The 13,695-nt window shown below is 39.3% G+C and overlaps 1 protein-coding gene across 1 annotated transcript in view; it reads right to left on the bottom strand.

Moving 5' to 3' along the window:
* Window positions 1–13,695, bottom strand: part of ANO4 (anoctamin 4) — a 434,401-nt gene that overhangs the window by 84,169 nt on the left and 336,537 nt on the right. The window contains exons 11-13 of the mRNA XM_052640010.1: window positions 10,742–10,848; window positions 4,192–4,247; window positions 1,310–1,431 (exon numbers count right to left, since the gene is read on the bottom strand). Coding sequence (XP_052495970.1) covers window positions 1,310–1,431; window positions 4,192–4,247; window positions 10,742–10,848 — 285 coding nt within the window. The remainder of the gene's footprint in view (window positions 1–1,309; window positions 1,432–4,191; window positions 4,248–10,741; window positions 10,849–13,695) is intronic.

Here is a 13,695-nt window from a genome sequence, read left to right as displayed (position 1 = left end):
CTGCTCTTCTAGGCCTCAGCTCTACGGAGCCTTACACAGGGGCACTGGCCCAGATCCATCCTTCCATTTTTCCTAATTGCTGTCAAACTTTTGGCCTCTGTCACACATGCTACCAAATTATGCAAAGCCTTGTTTCCCAGTTGTTTCAAGTTTGCAGGGCTGGTTTTCTTGAAGGAAACCATGCATTTCTCAAAGCCAGAGACCATGGGTTCTCTGTTTTTGCCAAAGGTACTTAGTTTTGTACTAGGAACACAATGGATAGTTAATTAATACTCATCAAAAAAATTGCAAAATCTTAATCAAGTAACTATCATGGATGGGAGATGCTTTGCCAGGACTGACTTTGATTTTTCCCCCCTTCTATTCTATCACATATTGAGACTGGTTGAAAGTAAATGGTCTCATCTCAGAAAATATTTTTCACTTTCTCAGGTCATGTGGATCATTTGTTACTCACACCCAGAAGGGGTCACAATTCATCAATGTCATTGGCTCAACAGGAGTAAACCCTTGTAACAAGGACTCTGGAAGGAAGAATGACTACCCAGCGAGACGAAATGTAAGGTGAGTTGTCTTATTATTTCATTTTCCTCTGGGCTCATTTTTTTAAGGGCTCAGGGAAAAGTGATATTAATCCACCTAGTCTAAGAAATAAAGTATGATTTTCTTTTTAATAAGGAATCAATGACATATGGATTGTCATTACCCAATCTGAATTATCAGTCTCTACACAGAATAAATACTGCCATGGCAGAATATTGGGCACATATAGACCATTAAAGGACATCCATTTTCAATGCATGATTATCTCAAGTTAAAAGCAGATACTTTTTTGACCTGTGGAATTAAAACAATCTTTAAAGGTTATTAGTTTGAAATGAAAATTAAAGTAAGCCTGAAATTTACTAGAATGACAGCACCCTCTATTTCCTATTTGCCCAAGAGTTACTAATACTCCATTGTCATTAATTCATGTAAGCGGTGTTACCTCTCAACAACTGTTGATATGCTGTCACTAACAGTCACGTGGGTGATCAGCTTCTTACAGAATCCTGTGAGAGGCCTGGTTTAATCTCACACACCCCTTTCTAAGTCCCTTTTAGAGGAAACACCAGCCTCAGCAGAAGGAGGTCAGGTTTACCAAGAACAATCCATGTCCTCTGATGAGCTGCCTCTTGGGAAGAAGTCCAATTTGAGTGTCAGCTGTACATCTCAGTTTGTTTTTCCCCCAGTGTTGGCTTGTCCCAGCTCACAGCCTGCCCTAATTATTCTGCGTAAGCTTTATAGTCACAGCTGGTTAAGAACTCACCTTACAAGATCCAAAGGCTGGTATTTATACCACACACCCCAGGACGCCCAGCACTCATAGAGCAGATGTCGGTGGTTTACCGCTCCATGGGTTCTAATGGAGTTTTTACTTCTGTAACTTCCCTGCATAAAAACACCATGGCCGCTGAGGTAATACCCATAAAAGCCAAGAGCAAAAACCGATAGTAATGCTAGTTCTTCTTGTTTTTATCTTTTTAAGGTAGAAGATACTCTGTATGATACTATAATTGTAGATGCATGTTTATTATACATTTGTTTAAACTCAAAGAATGTATGGAATACAACACCAAGAGTCAGCCCTAAAATAAACTATGAACTTTGGTTGGTTACGATGGTTCAATGTAGACTCATTAATTAAAACAAATGTTCCCCTCTGATGGGGGATACTGGGAGAAGCTATGCATGTAAGGGAGCTGTAATACTAGTTTTTATGGCAAGAGTAGCAATAGGGATGGTACAAGGATAGATCCATTCTATTGAAGGGAAAAGAGTAGGACTAGTTATTCCAGACATAGTTTTGATGTTGATGCCATGCAGTAAAAAAAGCCCATGCTTGCTAGAATCATGCAGGTCTGCACTGAGTTCAAAGTCAGTTCTGCTACTTTTTAGCTAGGATATCTAAAACTCTCTGAGCCTTGGATTCCCAGTTCACAGTGGAACTAACAACATCTGCCTCACTGGGCTTCTTCTGTGATTTGAATGAACAGAGCATCTTGCCCAGAGGCCATGCCCAAGACTTAGGAGTTCTCTTTCCTACTTGTCTCAAGACTAAAATATCAATAGTTGGTAAACAGCTTGTCACATGGCCTTGTGACCAAGGGCAGAAAATTTTACAATGTAACAGTTGTAAGTCACCTCAAATTTACAATAATTCAAATATAATTTGACATCCTCATGGAACAAATGAGGATACCATGGGTCAGAGGAGTAGGCTTTTTTAAGTTCAGTTAGTGTTAATGCTAGTTTCACCAACAGAAAAGGCATGCTGTCTGGAGGTAAGCTATTGACATTTTAACTTGAGAAATCCTTTCTTAGGAGGAAGTGAACAGGCCTGAGAGACAAGGAACTCACTTAAGTTCTAGTCTCAGCTCAACTACCAACTCACTCCGTAACCGGAGGTGGGCTAAGCTTTCTCTGAACCTCTATTTAAGTTTTCATCATAAAACAAGGCAACCAGAGCTGCCCTTCCTGCCTCTGAAGGTTGTTATGCTGTCAAATACTATGAGGAGGTTAAACTGAGAGCAAAGTTCAAAAGAGCAATTACGTTATTACTGCAGCTGCAGTTACTAACTGGAAAATTCTCTTTTCATACAATGCAGGGATTTAGCAAGATGTGAAAACCACAGAGAAGGCCCGGAGTTATTCTGGGGTTTCACAGTTGCATCTCCTCAGATATTGGCAGGCCCACCACCCACTCATCTGCACCGAGACTCTGTCCACCCCCAACTGTTCATCACTGCCCTTACTGTGGGCAAGGGGTAGGCAGCGGAAGAATGCAGTTCTCTCTGAAACCCTTTATTGGGGCAATGCCAACTAATAACCACATGGTGTCCTCTGGGGACATGTGTCTTTCGAGTTCAGAAACACCTGTGTGCGGCTCGAGAAAACTTTTGTGTCAAAATGTTTGCTTCTATCACACAAAAAGGATCATTCCAAAAAGGTTTCGTGACTGTCTGTTAATCGGGTCTCGGATCAAAGCCTCTAGTTTTCTTAATGAAAAAGGTTTTAAAAATTTCACTAAATACTCTGTGGTGACCTCAACACAAAAGGGAGGGAATTTATGTATCCGTATAGATGATTCATTTTGCTGTATAGTAGAAATGAACACAACATTGTAAAGCAACTATACTCTAATAAAAAAAATAATAAAAAAATTGTATACCACCTTCTCTATCCTCCTGATGTTTAAAACCAAGAGAAGAAACTCCATAAGCCATATAAGAAATATATTTTGGGAAGACCTGCCATTGGTGGGTAGCTGGAACTATCCTCCAAGCCTAACTGACAAACCATTAACATTGTTTCTAATAGAAGATTGTTAAGAAAATCTAATAGTAATTTCACCCTGCCACTGTGTGAGGTCTTAGAGGACACTGGCTATGATACTTATCTTTGTGTTCTTGGTGTCATACTATGACTGGTATGGAGTAGGTACCATGAAAATTACACTAATCTCTCACCAATCATGAGAATTATGGCCCTGAAAACCCATATATGCAAAGAGAATTATAGATTAAATTACCATATATGTAAAGATAATTCTGGATTAAATTACCTAAAATCTAATGGGAAAAATAGAGGTAAGGGTAATTACAGTTACATTTATAAATATCCTTATAGATGACAAAGATTGTGCAGTAAAAAAGGAGAATATAAAAATTTATACATCTTAAATAAGCAACAATAAGTACACTACTATTAATTTCCATTTATCATCATTTAGTTACTAGAGTCTTCACAAGATGGCTTCCTCCCACTCTTTAAGGATTAGCTATAAATTTTTTGTTGTTGTTGCAGAGACTATATATTTCAGAGACATTTTCCCCCTGGGTCCAGCACATCATGCAAATTTTCAATGCCTCTTTAATTTTATGACTTGGAGTCCCTCAGCCATTCTTCTAAATTCATGCTGAGTGACTCTTGATTTGAGTACTCTTGCAGTTACATAAAAAAGATATGGAGAAATAAATCAGTGCTGGGTGAGAGATGTAACAATGCAAGTAGGGCCTCCCCATCTACTCACTGAACAAATTAGACTCATTCTAAACAAATGTCGTATCAATGAACACAATTAATGACTATCCCCAGAAGCTGATTTAACAACAAGGAATTGACAGAGAAGGAGAAAAGTCAGGACAATACCTCGTGCAGAGGAAATGCAGCTTCATAGGAGCCATTAGTAAGCAAACGATTCAGACCTACAACAATAAAAAAGTCCAAAGTGAATCCACACTGAGTTTAAATCCTCCTAATGTAAGAGTAATGTAAAGGTTATACTTTTTGGAGAAAACAATCTATATCTTCAAAAGTAGTTCAAATACTTTTAGGGGACAACAGTTTAGAAAGTTTTGCTATCTGCTAGGAAACTAGAACCAAAGACTAGAAAATCAAGTTTTCATATACAAAAAACATGATGAAGCATACCCAGCATAGTGCTTGGCATATAGAAGGGAGCACGCTGGGAGAAGTGGATGAATTAATCACACCAAAAAGATGACTTTCCACCTGAGCTCTCCTATTTTCATCCAGAAGCTTCAATATGGACAAAGCCAACTCCTTTGCATGGACTAGTTGGATGACTTTGTAAAGTCCTCTTGTTCTCAGCCCTCAACTGTCTCATCCATAAAGCGGGGGAAGGATATTGGACATGTGGATTTGCAATGGTTTTATTGGTCAGATATAAACCACAGTTTCCACCCACACTTAAGGGGGAGGGATTACACATTCAGGAGTCATCCCAGCCTGTGTCTATCACAGGTTTATGAATTTGATTTTTTTCAAAGAATCCGCTTTTGGTTTCATTGATTTTTCTCTATTTTTTCCATTTCATTGATTTCTTCTGATTTTTATTATTTCATCTACCAACTTTAGACTAGCTTAATTTCCTTCTGTAACCCCTAGTTTCTTAAGGTAGGAGAGGTCATTAATTTGGGACCATTTCTTTTCCCATATATGCATACGGTGCTATAAATTTCTCCCTGTACTGCACACTTTTTGATACACTATTTTTTCACTTTCACCGAATACAGCAACTTTCTGATTTCCCTTTTGATTTCTCTTATTCATAAGTTATTTAAAAATACATTATTTGGTTTTAAATATTTGTAAGTTTTCCAGAGATGATCTTATTGATATCTAATTTAATTCCACTGTGGTCAAAGAATTATTGTCTTATTTTATGTCCCTCAAGTATAGTCTCTTGGTAATACTCTGTGTTCACTTTAATAAATTGGGTATTCTGCTGCTGGTGGTAGAGGGGTCTAAAAGATCAATTAATTTCATTGATAATGTTTAGGTCTTCTAACCTCCACTGATTTTCTGTCTACTTGTTCTATTAACTATTGAAAAAGTGGTATTGAAATCTCTGACTATAACTGTGGACTTGCCTATTTCTCTTGGCAGTTCTATCAGTTTTTACTTTGCAGTTTGGAGCTGTGTTATTAAGTGCATAAACATTTAGGATTTCTGTTTTCCAGATGCACTGACTCCATCATTTTAGAATAGCCTTCTTTATCCCTGGTAGTATTCTTTGCTCTGAAATCTAATTTGTCTGATATCAGTATAGGCCTTTGAACTTTCTTTTGGTTAGCACAGTATATATCTTTTTTGATTCTTTCACTTTAAGCTATTTCTGTCTTTAAAGAGTGTTTTTTGCAGGCAGCAAAAAAAAATAGGTCTTGCTTTATTATTTAATGTCAACTTCTGAATTCTGGATTGGGATTTTCAAACCATCTATATTTAATGCTTATTGAATTATGAGGTGCTTTACTAGTCTCACTGGCACTCCCTTTGGGTTGCTCTTTCTCTGGCCTTGGGTAGTTTTCTGATCTGTGTACTAGTCAGTACTCTAAATACTTGAGGAGGCTCTCTGCAGATCTTCAGGGTTCTCCGTGAAGCTCTCTGTTTTCTGGTGTATTGCCCTGTGAACTCTGGTGGCCTTGGTCTCCTGGACTCTCAACAACATCTTTTCGACTTGGGGAGTCTACTAGGTTCTGTGCGGGTTCTTTTCCCTCTGCTGCTGTCTAGAAATCATCTCAAGAGAGGAAGCTGGGGCAACTGTAGGGTTCACCTCATTTGTTTTCTGTCTCTCAAGGATCCCTGTTCTTAGCTGCCCAGTGCTCAGTGTCTTGAAAATAGTTGTCTCATACGTTTTGTCTTTTCTTTTCTGATTGTTTCAGGTAGCAGAGTAATCTTGTGCCTGTTACTCCATCTTGGCCAGAAGTGGAAGTATAATGTTCTGATCTTAAAAGTTTCTCTCAGATCAAGAGTGATACTACTTCCTAAAATGTACTTCAAAGAAGATGACTGGAAGGATGTCTCTCAAGCAGCTTTTAGATGAGTGCTCTCCATGTTTCAGATCCTGATTAGAGGCCAGAGGCTTAGCCTAACTGGAAAATGAAACATGCACTGACTCACTTTTTATTGATGGAGGATCAATCAATGTTTAGGTACTTTTAATCATGGTAACATGATTAAATGTATTTTAAGATGCTTTGACATTAACTCTAAATGCCTAAGAAAGACGCCTGAAGTATAAATACCCGTAGGGCTTTGTCTAGCACAGAGGAGGCCCTCGATAAATACCTTTGTAATGAATGGACAAATGATTGATTATGTAGAAAACTTTGACTTCCTGGAGATTCTATCAAGAATTCTACATATATCATCAATCACTTTCAGATATCTCAGATAATAGCAAAAGATTCACAGGGACCTAATAAGAGACTTCTGATGATGACTCTTGTGAATTTGTGATAATTTATCAAAGTCCTGAAAAATGAGAAAACGGTTAATATTTAAAGTCTTCCCCTTTGAGCATCAGTTTTGAAACTACAAATTAATATCAAGATTTATTTTATGTACTTATACTGTTAAATAAGTCTTTTTATCTATTAATTGCTCTGTTTTGAAAATGGAATTCACTAGGTTTGATTTTCAGAGTTGTAATAATCTGAGTGAAGTCAAAAAACTTACATTGTGGTAGTTTTTGCTCCACTGAAATACCCTCATAAATCATGTCTACTAACCATATTTTTGTATTATCTCTAATCCATGTTGACCCATGCAAGATGCCACTTTCAGAAAGAGTTTCAGCCAGAAAATAACATAAGGTAAACATTAATTCTATTGATGAATTAAATTTTCTTATAACATGTTTCTTTTAATTATGAAACTGAAGATGATAATGAAACATTGGGTCAACAGAGCATTTATACTTGAACTTCAAATTTTTCATCATAATGTCTGATCCTTGGTTAGTAATTTACTTTGTGGTTGGTTATTTCTAACTAGACATTTTTTCAGTTTCTCACTGATTTTCAAAGCACTGGGGTTATTGATAGATTTCTTCTTTCATCAAATTAGAGAAATTTTGACAACAATCATTTCTTACTAGTAACAATACTACATTTCCTGTGTTTTTTCAGAACATTTACAAATCATTCTCGCTGCCCTTTTTCTGTCTCCATCTTGACGAGCTATAAAAATAACCCACATTTTTAGCTGCAAAAATTTAAGCACAATGATTGCTGTATGGCCTCACTGTATAGTCTTTGACTGCGTAAGAATGCTGATGGTTAGACACTGATCATGTTTAAAAGATTTTCAATTTGGTTCAACAAGCAATCTGCCTGTATGCCACATACTGTGCTAGGCAACGATGATACAAAGACAAATACGGCAACTCATTTATAACTGAGAAGCTTATTATCTAGACTAGCAGTTTTTAACTGCAGATTCTCAACACCCTAGTATATTATAATGAGTTGTGAGGTATGCTAATATTACACTACCAATATTAGTGAAGAGACTGGTTTTAAAAATTCTTTGCATGTTATGAAATAATCCAGAATAGCTACTGCCCTAATCTACTACTACTTCACTTCTACTCACTTGTTTTCTAGTATGTTCCTGCTATGCTGTTAACCGAGAAAAAGATGGGAAAAAATGTATGTGTAGCATATCCTAAGTTTGCTAAAAAAAAAAATCACATGGACAAATGAGGTATAAAGATGAAGAGTAATTAATATAATATTTAAGTTATTCAGTACACAAAATGTTAACATTGGTTCTCTTTAGTTGGTGGAATTTTCATTGTCATTGAAAGCAAATAATTCAAGATAATAAAGAAGAGTTGTACATGGCTAATTACCATATAGACTGTAAAAATAATTTCCATAGAAATTCAGAAGAAGAAAAGACTCCTCTGAGCTGGAATGGCCATGGAGGACATTATGAAGAGGATGTGTCTCAAGGATGGATGACTGCTGCAGAGAATTTAAGGACGTGCTAACCCATAACCCTATGTAAGTCAAGAAAGTCCTAAATCTGGCTCAATGTCACCATACCCACCTACACTGACTCTCACTGAACATACTATTCCAGGTGTATTCAGATCTGGACCACGTATCTGATTCTCCCTATTATATTTTAATTTATACAGCTTGCAATCAAAGTAGTCTTTGGCAGCTTCACCGTACTAGTGACTCACACTTGCATTCAACTAAACCTCCCAAGTTTGTCCCTCTTTATGATGTGTTGAGTAATATTTCTCCCACACGGTACCAAGGTAGCTATTTTGCTGAATTTGAGTATAGCACTTAACATTTACAAACTATTGAAAGTCATCTTTCAGATGTGGCTGAGATTTCCAGATCACTGAGCTCTTTCAGGATCCTAACCTCAAGTGACTAACACAGTGCTTCCTTCCAGTCTCCACTCCATCTGAAAGCCTGGTGAGCAAACTGTTTAGGCTCTGTGCCAGTCATCAGTTGACTGCTCCTTAGCTTTGCAGTAATGGAGTTGGACCTGTAAATATTTCTCGTTTGCCAGAAGCTGCAATGTTAAGCTTTGTCAGTAGAAGGCCCTAGAGGGATAGTAGGGGAGGGAGGAGTTTGTTTTCCTGGTACTAGTATGCTCCTCCCAGCAGGCTTCTGCAACTCATAGCTTCTATGGAACCCGGCACATGTAGTTCATGGTAGCCAGCAGCCCTGGGATCTCCTCAAGGGCAGGTGGGCCTTTGAACAGCTTCATAGGATGATGACGCTGGGCAACATTTCCCAGTGAAGGGGTTCCTTTGGAACCCCTCTAAGCCAGCTTCTCCCAGAACTTGAGAGGGTGGATTCACAGAGAATCCTGCTGGCACAGAAACCCCAGCAAACTGCTCTGCCGTCCAATGATCCACAACTGCACCCCTTCTAACAAGGTCTCCATCTCAGCTTTGGTGTGGGGCAGCTTCTCCTCTATTCTTTAGAATTCCTCTTGCTCTTTACTAGTCAGTCCTCCATTACTCCAAACCTCCATCACAGTTACTTATTTACATTAACTTTTCCTGTTCAAGGAAAAGTTATCAAACTGATAGTTTGGTTGGTAAAGAATCCACCTGCAATGCAGGAGACCCCAGTTCAATTCTTGGGTTGGGAAGATCCGCTGGAGAAGGGATAGGCACTCACTCCAGCATTCTTGGGCTTCCCTTGTGGCTCAGTTTGTAAAGAATCCACCTGCAATGCGGGAGACCTGGGTTCGATCCCTGGGTTGGGAAGATCCCCTGGAGAAGGGAAAGGCTACCCACTCCAGTATTCTGGCCTGGAGAATTCCATGGACTGTATAGTCCATTGGGTTGCAGAGTCAGACAGGACAGAGCGACTTTTACTTTCACTTTCCTGTTCAAATTCTGTGTGATTTTTTATCTCTTGATTAGACCACGAGTGACATAGGTCATCATTCAAAGCATAAATAAAAATCTTGCTGGGACAGAGATATGGACAAAGCTCCCCAAATCTTCCTAGTATATAGTAATCTACTTAATAAGGCAGGAAATTTGGTAATATATTATGGAAAGATTCTCACACAAATATCCCCAGTGTAATATGTGGAGGTTATTTGCTGGGGGTGGTGATTATTTGGAGAATTTACTTATGTATAACAGCTCCCTGTGCCTGCTTCTGCATCTTTCCACACACTGGCTCCCTCTTGTCATTCAGGTTTTAGTTCAAATTCCAGCTTCTCAGAAGAGCATTCCCTGACCACGCCATCTCAGCATGATCTCTACCCCCTAGTCAATCTCTATAACATCATCCGTTTCAATTTCTTCATGTTATGTACTGTATTTACTTATTTATTGTCTGTTCTGAACTTCTTGAACATACACTGCAGGAGAGAACTGTGCTCATCTCCCTAACATCTTGCTCAGTGCCTGGCGCACAATGCATGCTAAGTCACTTCAGTTGTGTCTGACTCTCCGCGATCCTGTGGACTGTAGCCCACAAGGTTCCTCTGTCCATGGCATTCTCCAGGCAAGAATACTGGAGTGGGTTGCCATGCTCTCCCTCCAGGGGATCCTCCTGACCCAGGGATCGAACCGGGGTCTCTTACACCTCCTGCATTGGCAGGCAGGTTCTTTACCACTAGCACCACCTGGGAAGCCCACCTGGCACAAAATGGGCACTCCTTAAATATTTGTTGAACTGAGAGCACTTTTCCATGGTCTAAGATAAATGAGATGATGTGTTATCTTTTAAAAAGCAATCTATTAAGGTTTCACACTTCTGAGTTATCCATCAAGGAACTGTGCAGTTAGAGGCTTTATAAATCACAAGCATTTCTAGAATTGATATCAATGTAATAAAACCAAAGGGAAAAGTCTGTAATCCTCCAAATCAAATGTAACTTGTTATACTGATATACTACTTACCAATTTTGTTTTTTCCTTCTTCATACTTTATTCTTTGTAAAATATGATGTACAATTCTACTTCTTGTGGCATTGTTGAAGAAAGTGTCTTTGTTGTGTATGATGAAGCTGTACACACATATTGAAAACACAAGTTAAGGATTAATTGGAGCTGAGGGATCTAATCTTTGATATAATTTGGTGTGACTTAGAGAGCTATGTCTTCCATCTGTCACAGAGAGGGTAAGTCTGGAATAGCATGAGGAATCCCCCTCCCCTCGACCCCAAGATCACACCAGAGGCAAGAGGCTCACGAATCTTAGCAGTTTTGGTTCTCAACCTCCCAGTCATTTATATCACTGTGTTAGGAAAGGGCTGGAGCTAAATACAATTAAGAAACTTGCAACTAATAACAAGTCCATGCCTCACATCCTGTTTTTTCCCTCAGTAAGGTCATCAGATAAATTCAACTAAAAATTCATTTTGCTTTTATCTCCTTTTGTCTTCCACTTCATCCTCTCCCATGTCGTAATCACATGATTTTTCAGGAATGTTAACATCTGAAACTGGCGTGGGTGATGGACACAGGTCTTAGGTAATCGCCCTGGCCTGGCTCAGGGCTGAGTCACTAGAAACTGCCTCTGTCCGTTCCTTTCCCACCTTCTCTCCTGGATGGACCACCCCTCTTCTACAGCACATACTTAAGACTGCTTCTCTCTTAGCCAAAGGCCCATCTGGCCTCCACTGTTTCTCACAGGACTCATATGAGCACACACACACACAACACTGAATTTCCTGGTAGGTATTCCTACCCTGAGCCAACAGATAGAGCTTCCAGGACCACACAATGCAGCATGAAATGGCCAGGTCTTCCCCACCCAGTAATGAGTTAAATGGTCAAATACAAGAGATACTGTAAGTATAATTACTTCATAAGTTATAGTTTATTACCTCAGCAGACTTTTATTCAGTATGTTGCATGAACTGGATACTATGTAAGGCTTATCAATAGTGGCAGTCATTGCCCTCAAGACTCAACTCAGAAGTCGCTTTCCTCAGCAGGTCTCCCAACCCCTCCAGCAACTCTTCTGCCCTCCAAGGAGTTTACTATTCATTCTCTCCTCTAAGCTCTTTTTTACCTTGCAAACACATCAATTTACTGATCATTCTGTATAGCCATATATTTATTTTCATTAATGAATTCAGTAAATGGTTATGGAGAACACTCTGTAGGGTAATGATTATCCAGTGGGAAATAAAGTAGATAAAATCTTTGACCTTGAGAGGCTTACAGTCTAGTGGGAAAGATAAACCACAAAGGAAAGGAACATGAGGAAGATATGGGCAGAATCAACCTCCTTGTTCATGCCTTTTCCCACATAAGACAAAAGGCTGAACTATAATAATTTCTGTAGCCCCAGGAGCTAGTGAGTGGCTGCTGCTGCTAAGTCACTTCAGTCGTGTCCGACTCTGTGCGACCCCATAGACGGCAGCCCACCAGGCTCCCCAGTCCCTGGGATTCTCCAGGCAAGAACACTGGAGTGGGTTGCCATTTCCTTCTCCAATGCATGAAAGTGAAAAGTGAAAGTGAAGTCGCTCAGTCATGGCCGACTATTAGCGACCCCATGGACTGCAGCCTACCAGGCTCCTCTGTCCATGGGATTTTCCAGGCAAGAGTACTGGAGTGGGGTGCCATTGCCTTCTCCAAGTGAGTGGCTAGTACACAGTAAAGGTATAGGTTTTTGAATAGGAGTAAGAGAGGGTTTGTGTGAATTTATGTTGGAAATTGCTGTTAATTTTTTTAAAATAAGATGAATTCCTGGGAGTTACTCAAGTCATCTAAAAACTGGCCTACAGAAAGAGTGGTCCAGGCATGGGGTTTGACAGTGGAACAGAATTGAGGATGTGAGATTGGGATAAAGGAGAAAAAAGCCAGAGAATATGAAGACAAAATGTAAATCACATGGATGGATTCCTTGGATAAGAGCTTTCTGTTCGCTTCTATTGCACTTATCTTACACTCGGTTATGGAATTTACTTCTCAGAATAAAGTAACTTGACTTGATACAGGAGAGATAAATGCTTTGTGGGTAAATGAGAAAGCAGCAGCATTTATCTTATCTCTTCTCTAGGGTTATCTGAAAACATTTTATGGCGTCAAAGAGGAAGAGGGGAAAACTGAGAGTTACAGCAAATGTAGTCCCTTTTGTCTTATTCTCCTCTGCTTTTCCACCTTATTTGAGATAGACTATTACATTTTAACACCCATAAAGATGTCATAAAGAAGTAGAAAACAAACAAAAAAGTCGTCTGTTTTGACTCACAATTTTAAATAACTGAAAGCTGATAAGCATAACCATGCTTGACAAGACAATTCCGGACTAAAAGCCCATGTCTCTTGCTCCTCCATTGAATGATTTTCTGCTTCCTTTTTTTTTTTTTAATAGCATTGCATTACATTTTGTGAGCTCATGTAATCATTCTCTGTAATAAGCATCACAGGTGAACCTCACAATTTTCTTTTCCTCTCCTTTACATCTAGGTCATACCTGGATCCTAGAGATTCTATAATGGGAACAAATATAGAGAACCTGTGCTGCCGGCCACCAGCTCCAGATATGTTAACTCATGCCATGCTTACAATAACCTGGGAGGAAAGTACTTTATAGCCCCCACATTACAGGAATAGAATCAGAGAGGTTAAGTGATGTACCCAGTGTCACTCAGCTAATAAGAGGCAGAGCCCAGATGTAAACTCAGGCTGTCTGGCTCCAGAGCTCTCATCTTATCCATGCCACTCACCTGCCTCCCTGGGACAAACTTCTGACTCCTGGAGGTCAGCTCTGCTGGAACTGTTCTCCTTGCTTCTTACTTATCCTTAGAGCCACAGCTCAGGTCATATCTCCCTCCAAAAGTCTTCCCTGACCCCCCACCCTCACCCTGAAAAGTATTATGGTGCTTGCTACAAAAAGAGAA

Source organism: Budorcas taxicolor, chromosome 5 (assembly GCF_023091745.1).
Source record: "Budorcas taxicolor isolate Tak-1 chromosome 5, Takin1.1, whole genome shotgun sequence".
Taxonomy (NCBI): domain Eukaryota; kingdom Metazoa; phylum Chordata; class Mammalia; order Artiodactyla; family Bovidae; genus Budorcas; species Budorcas taxicolor.
This window is presented reverse-complemented; position numbering and strand designations above follow the sequence as displayed.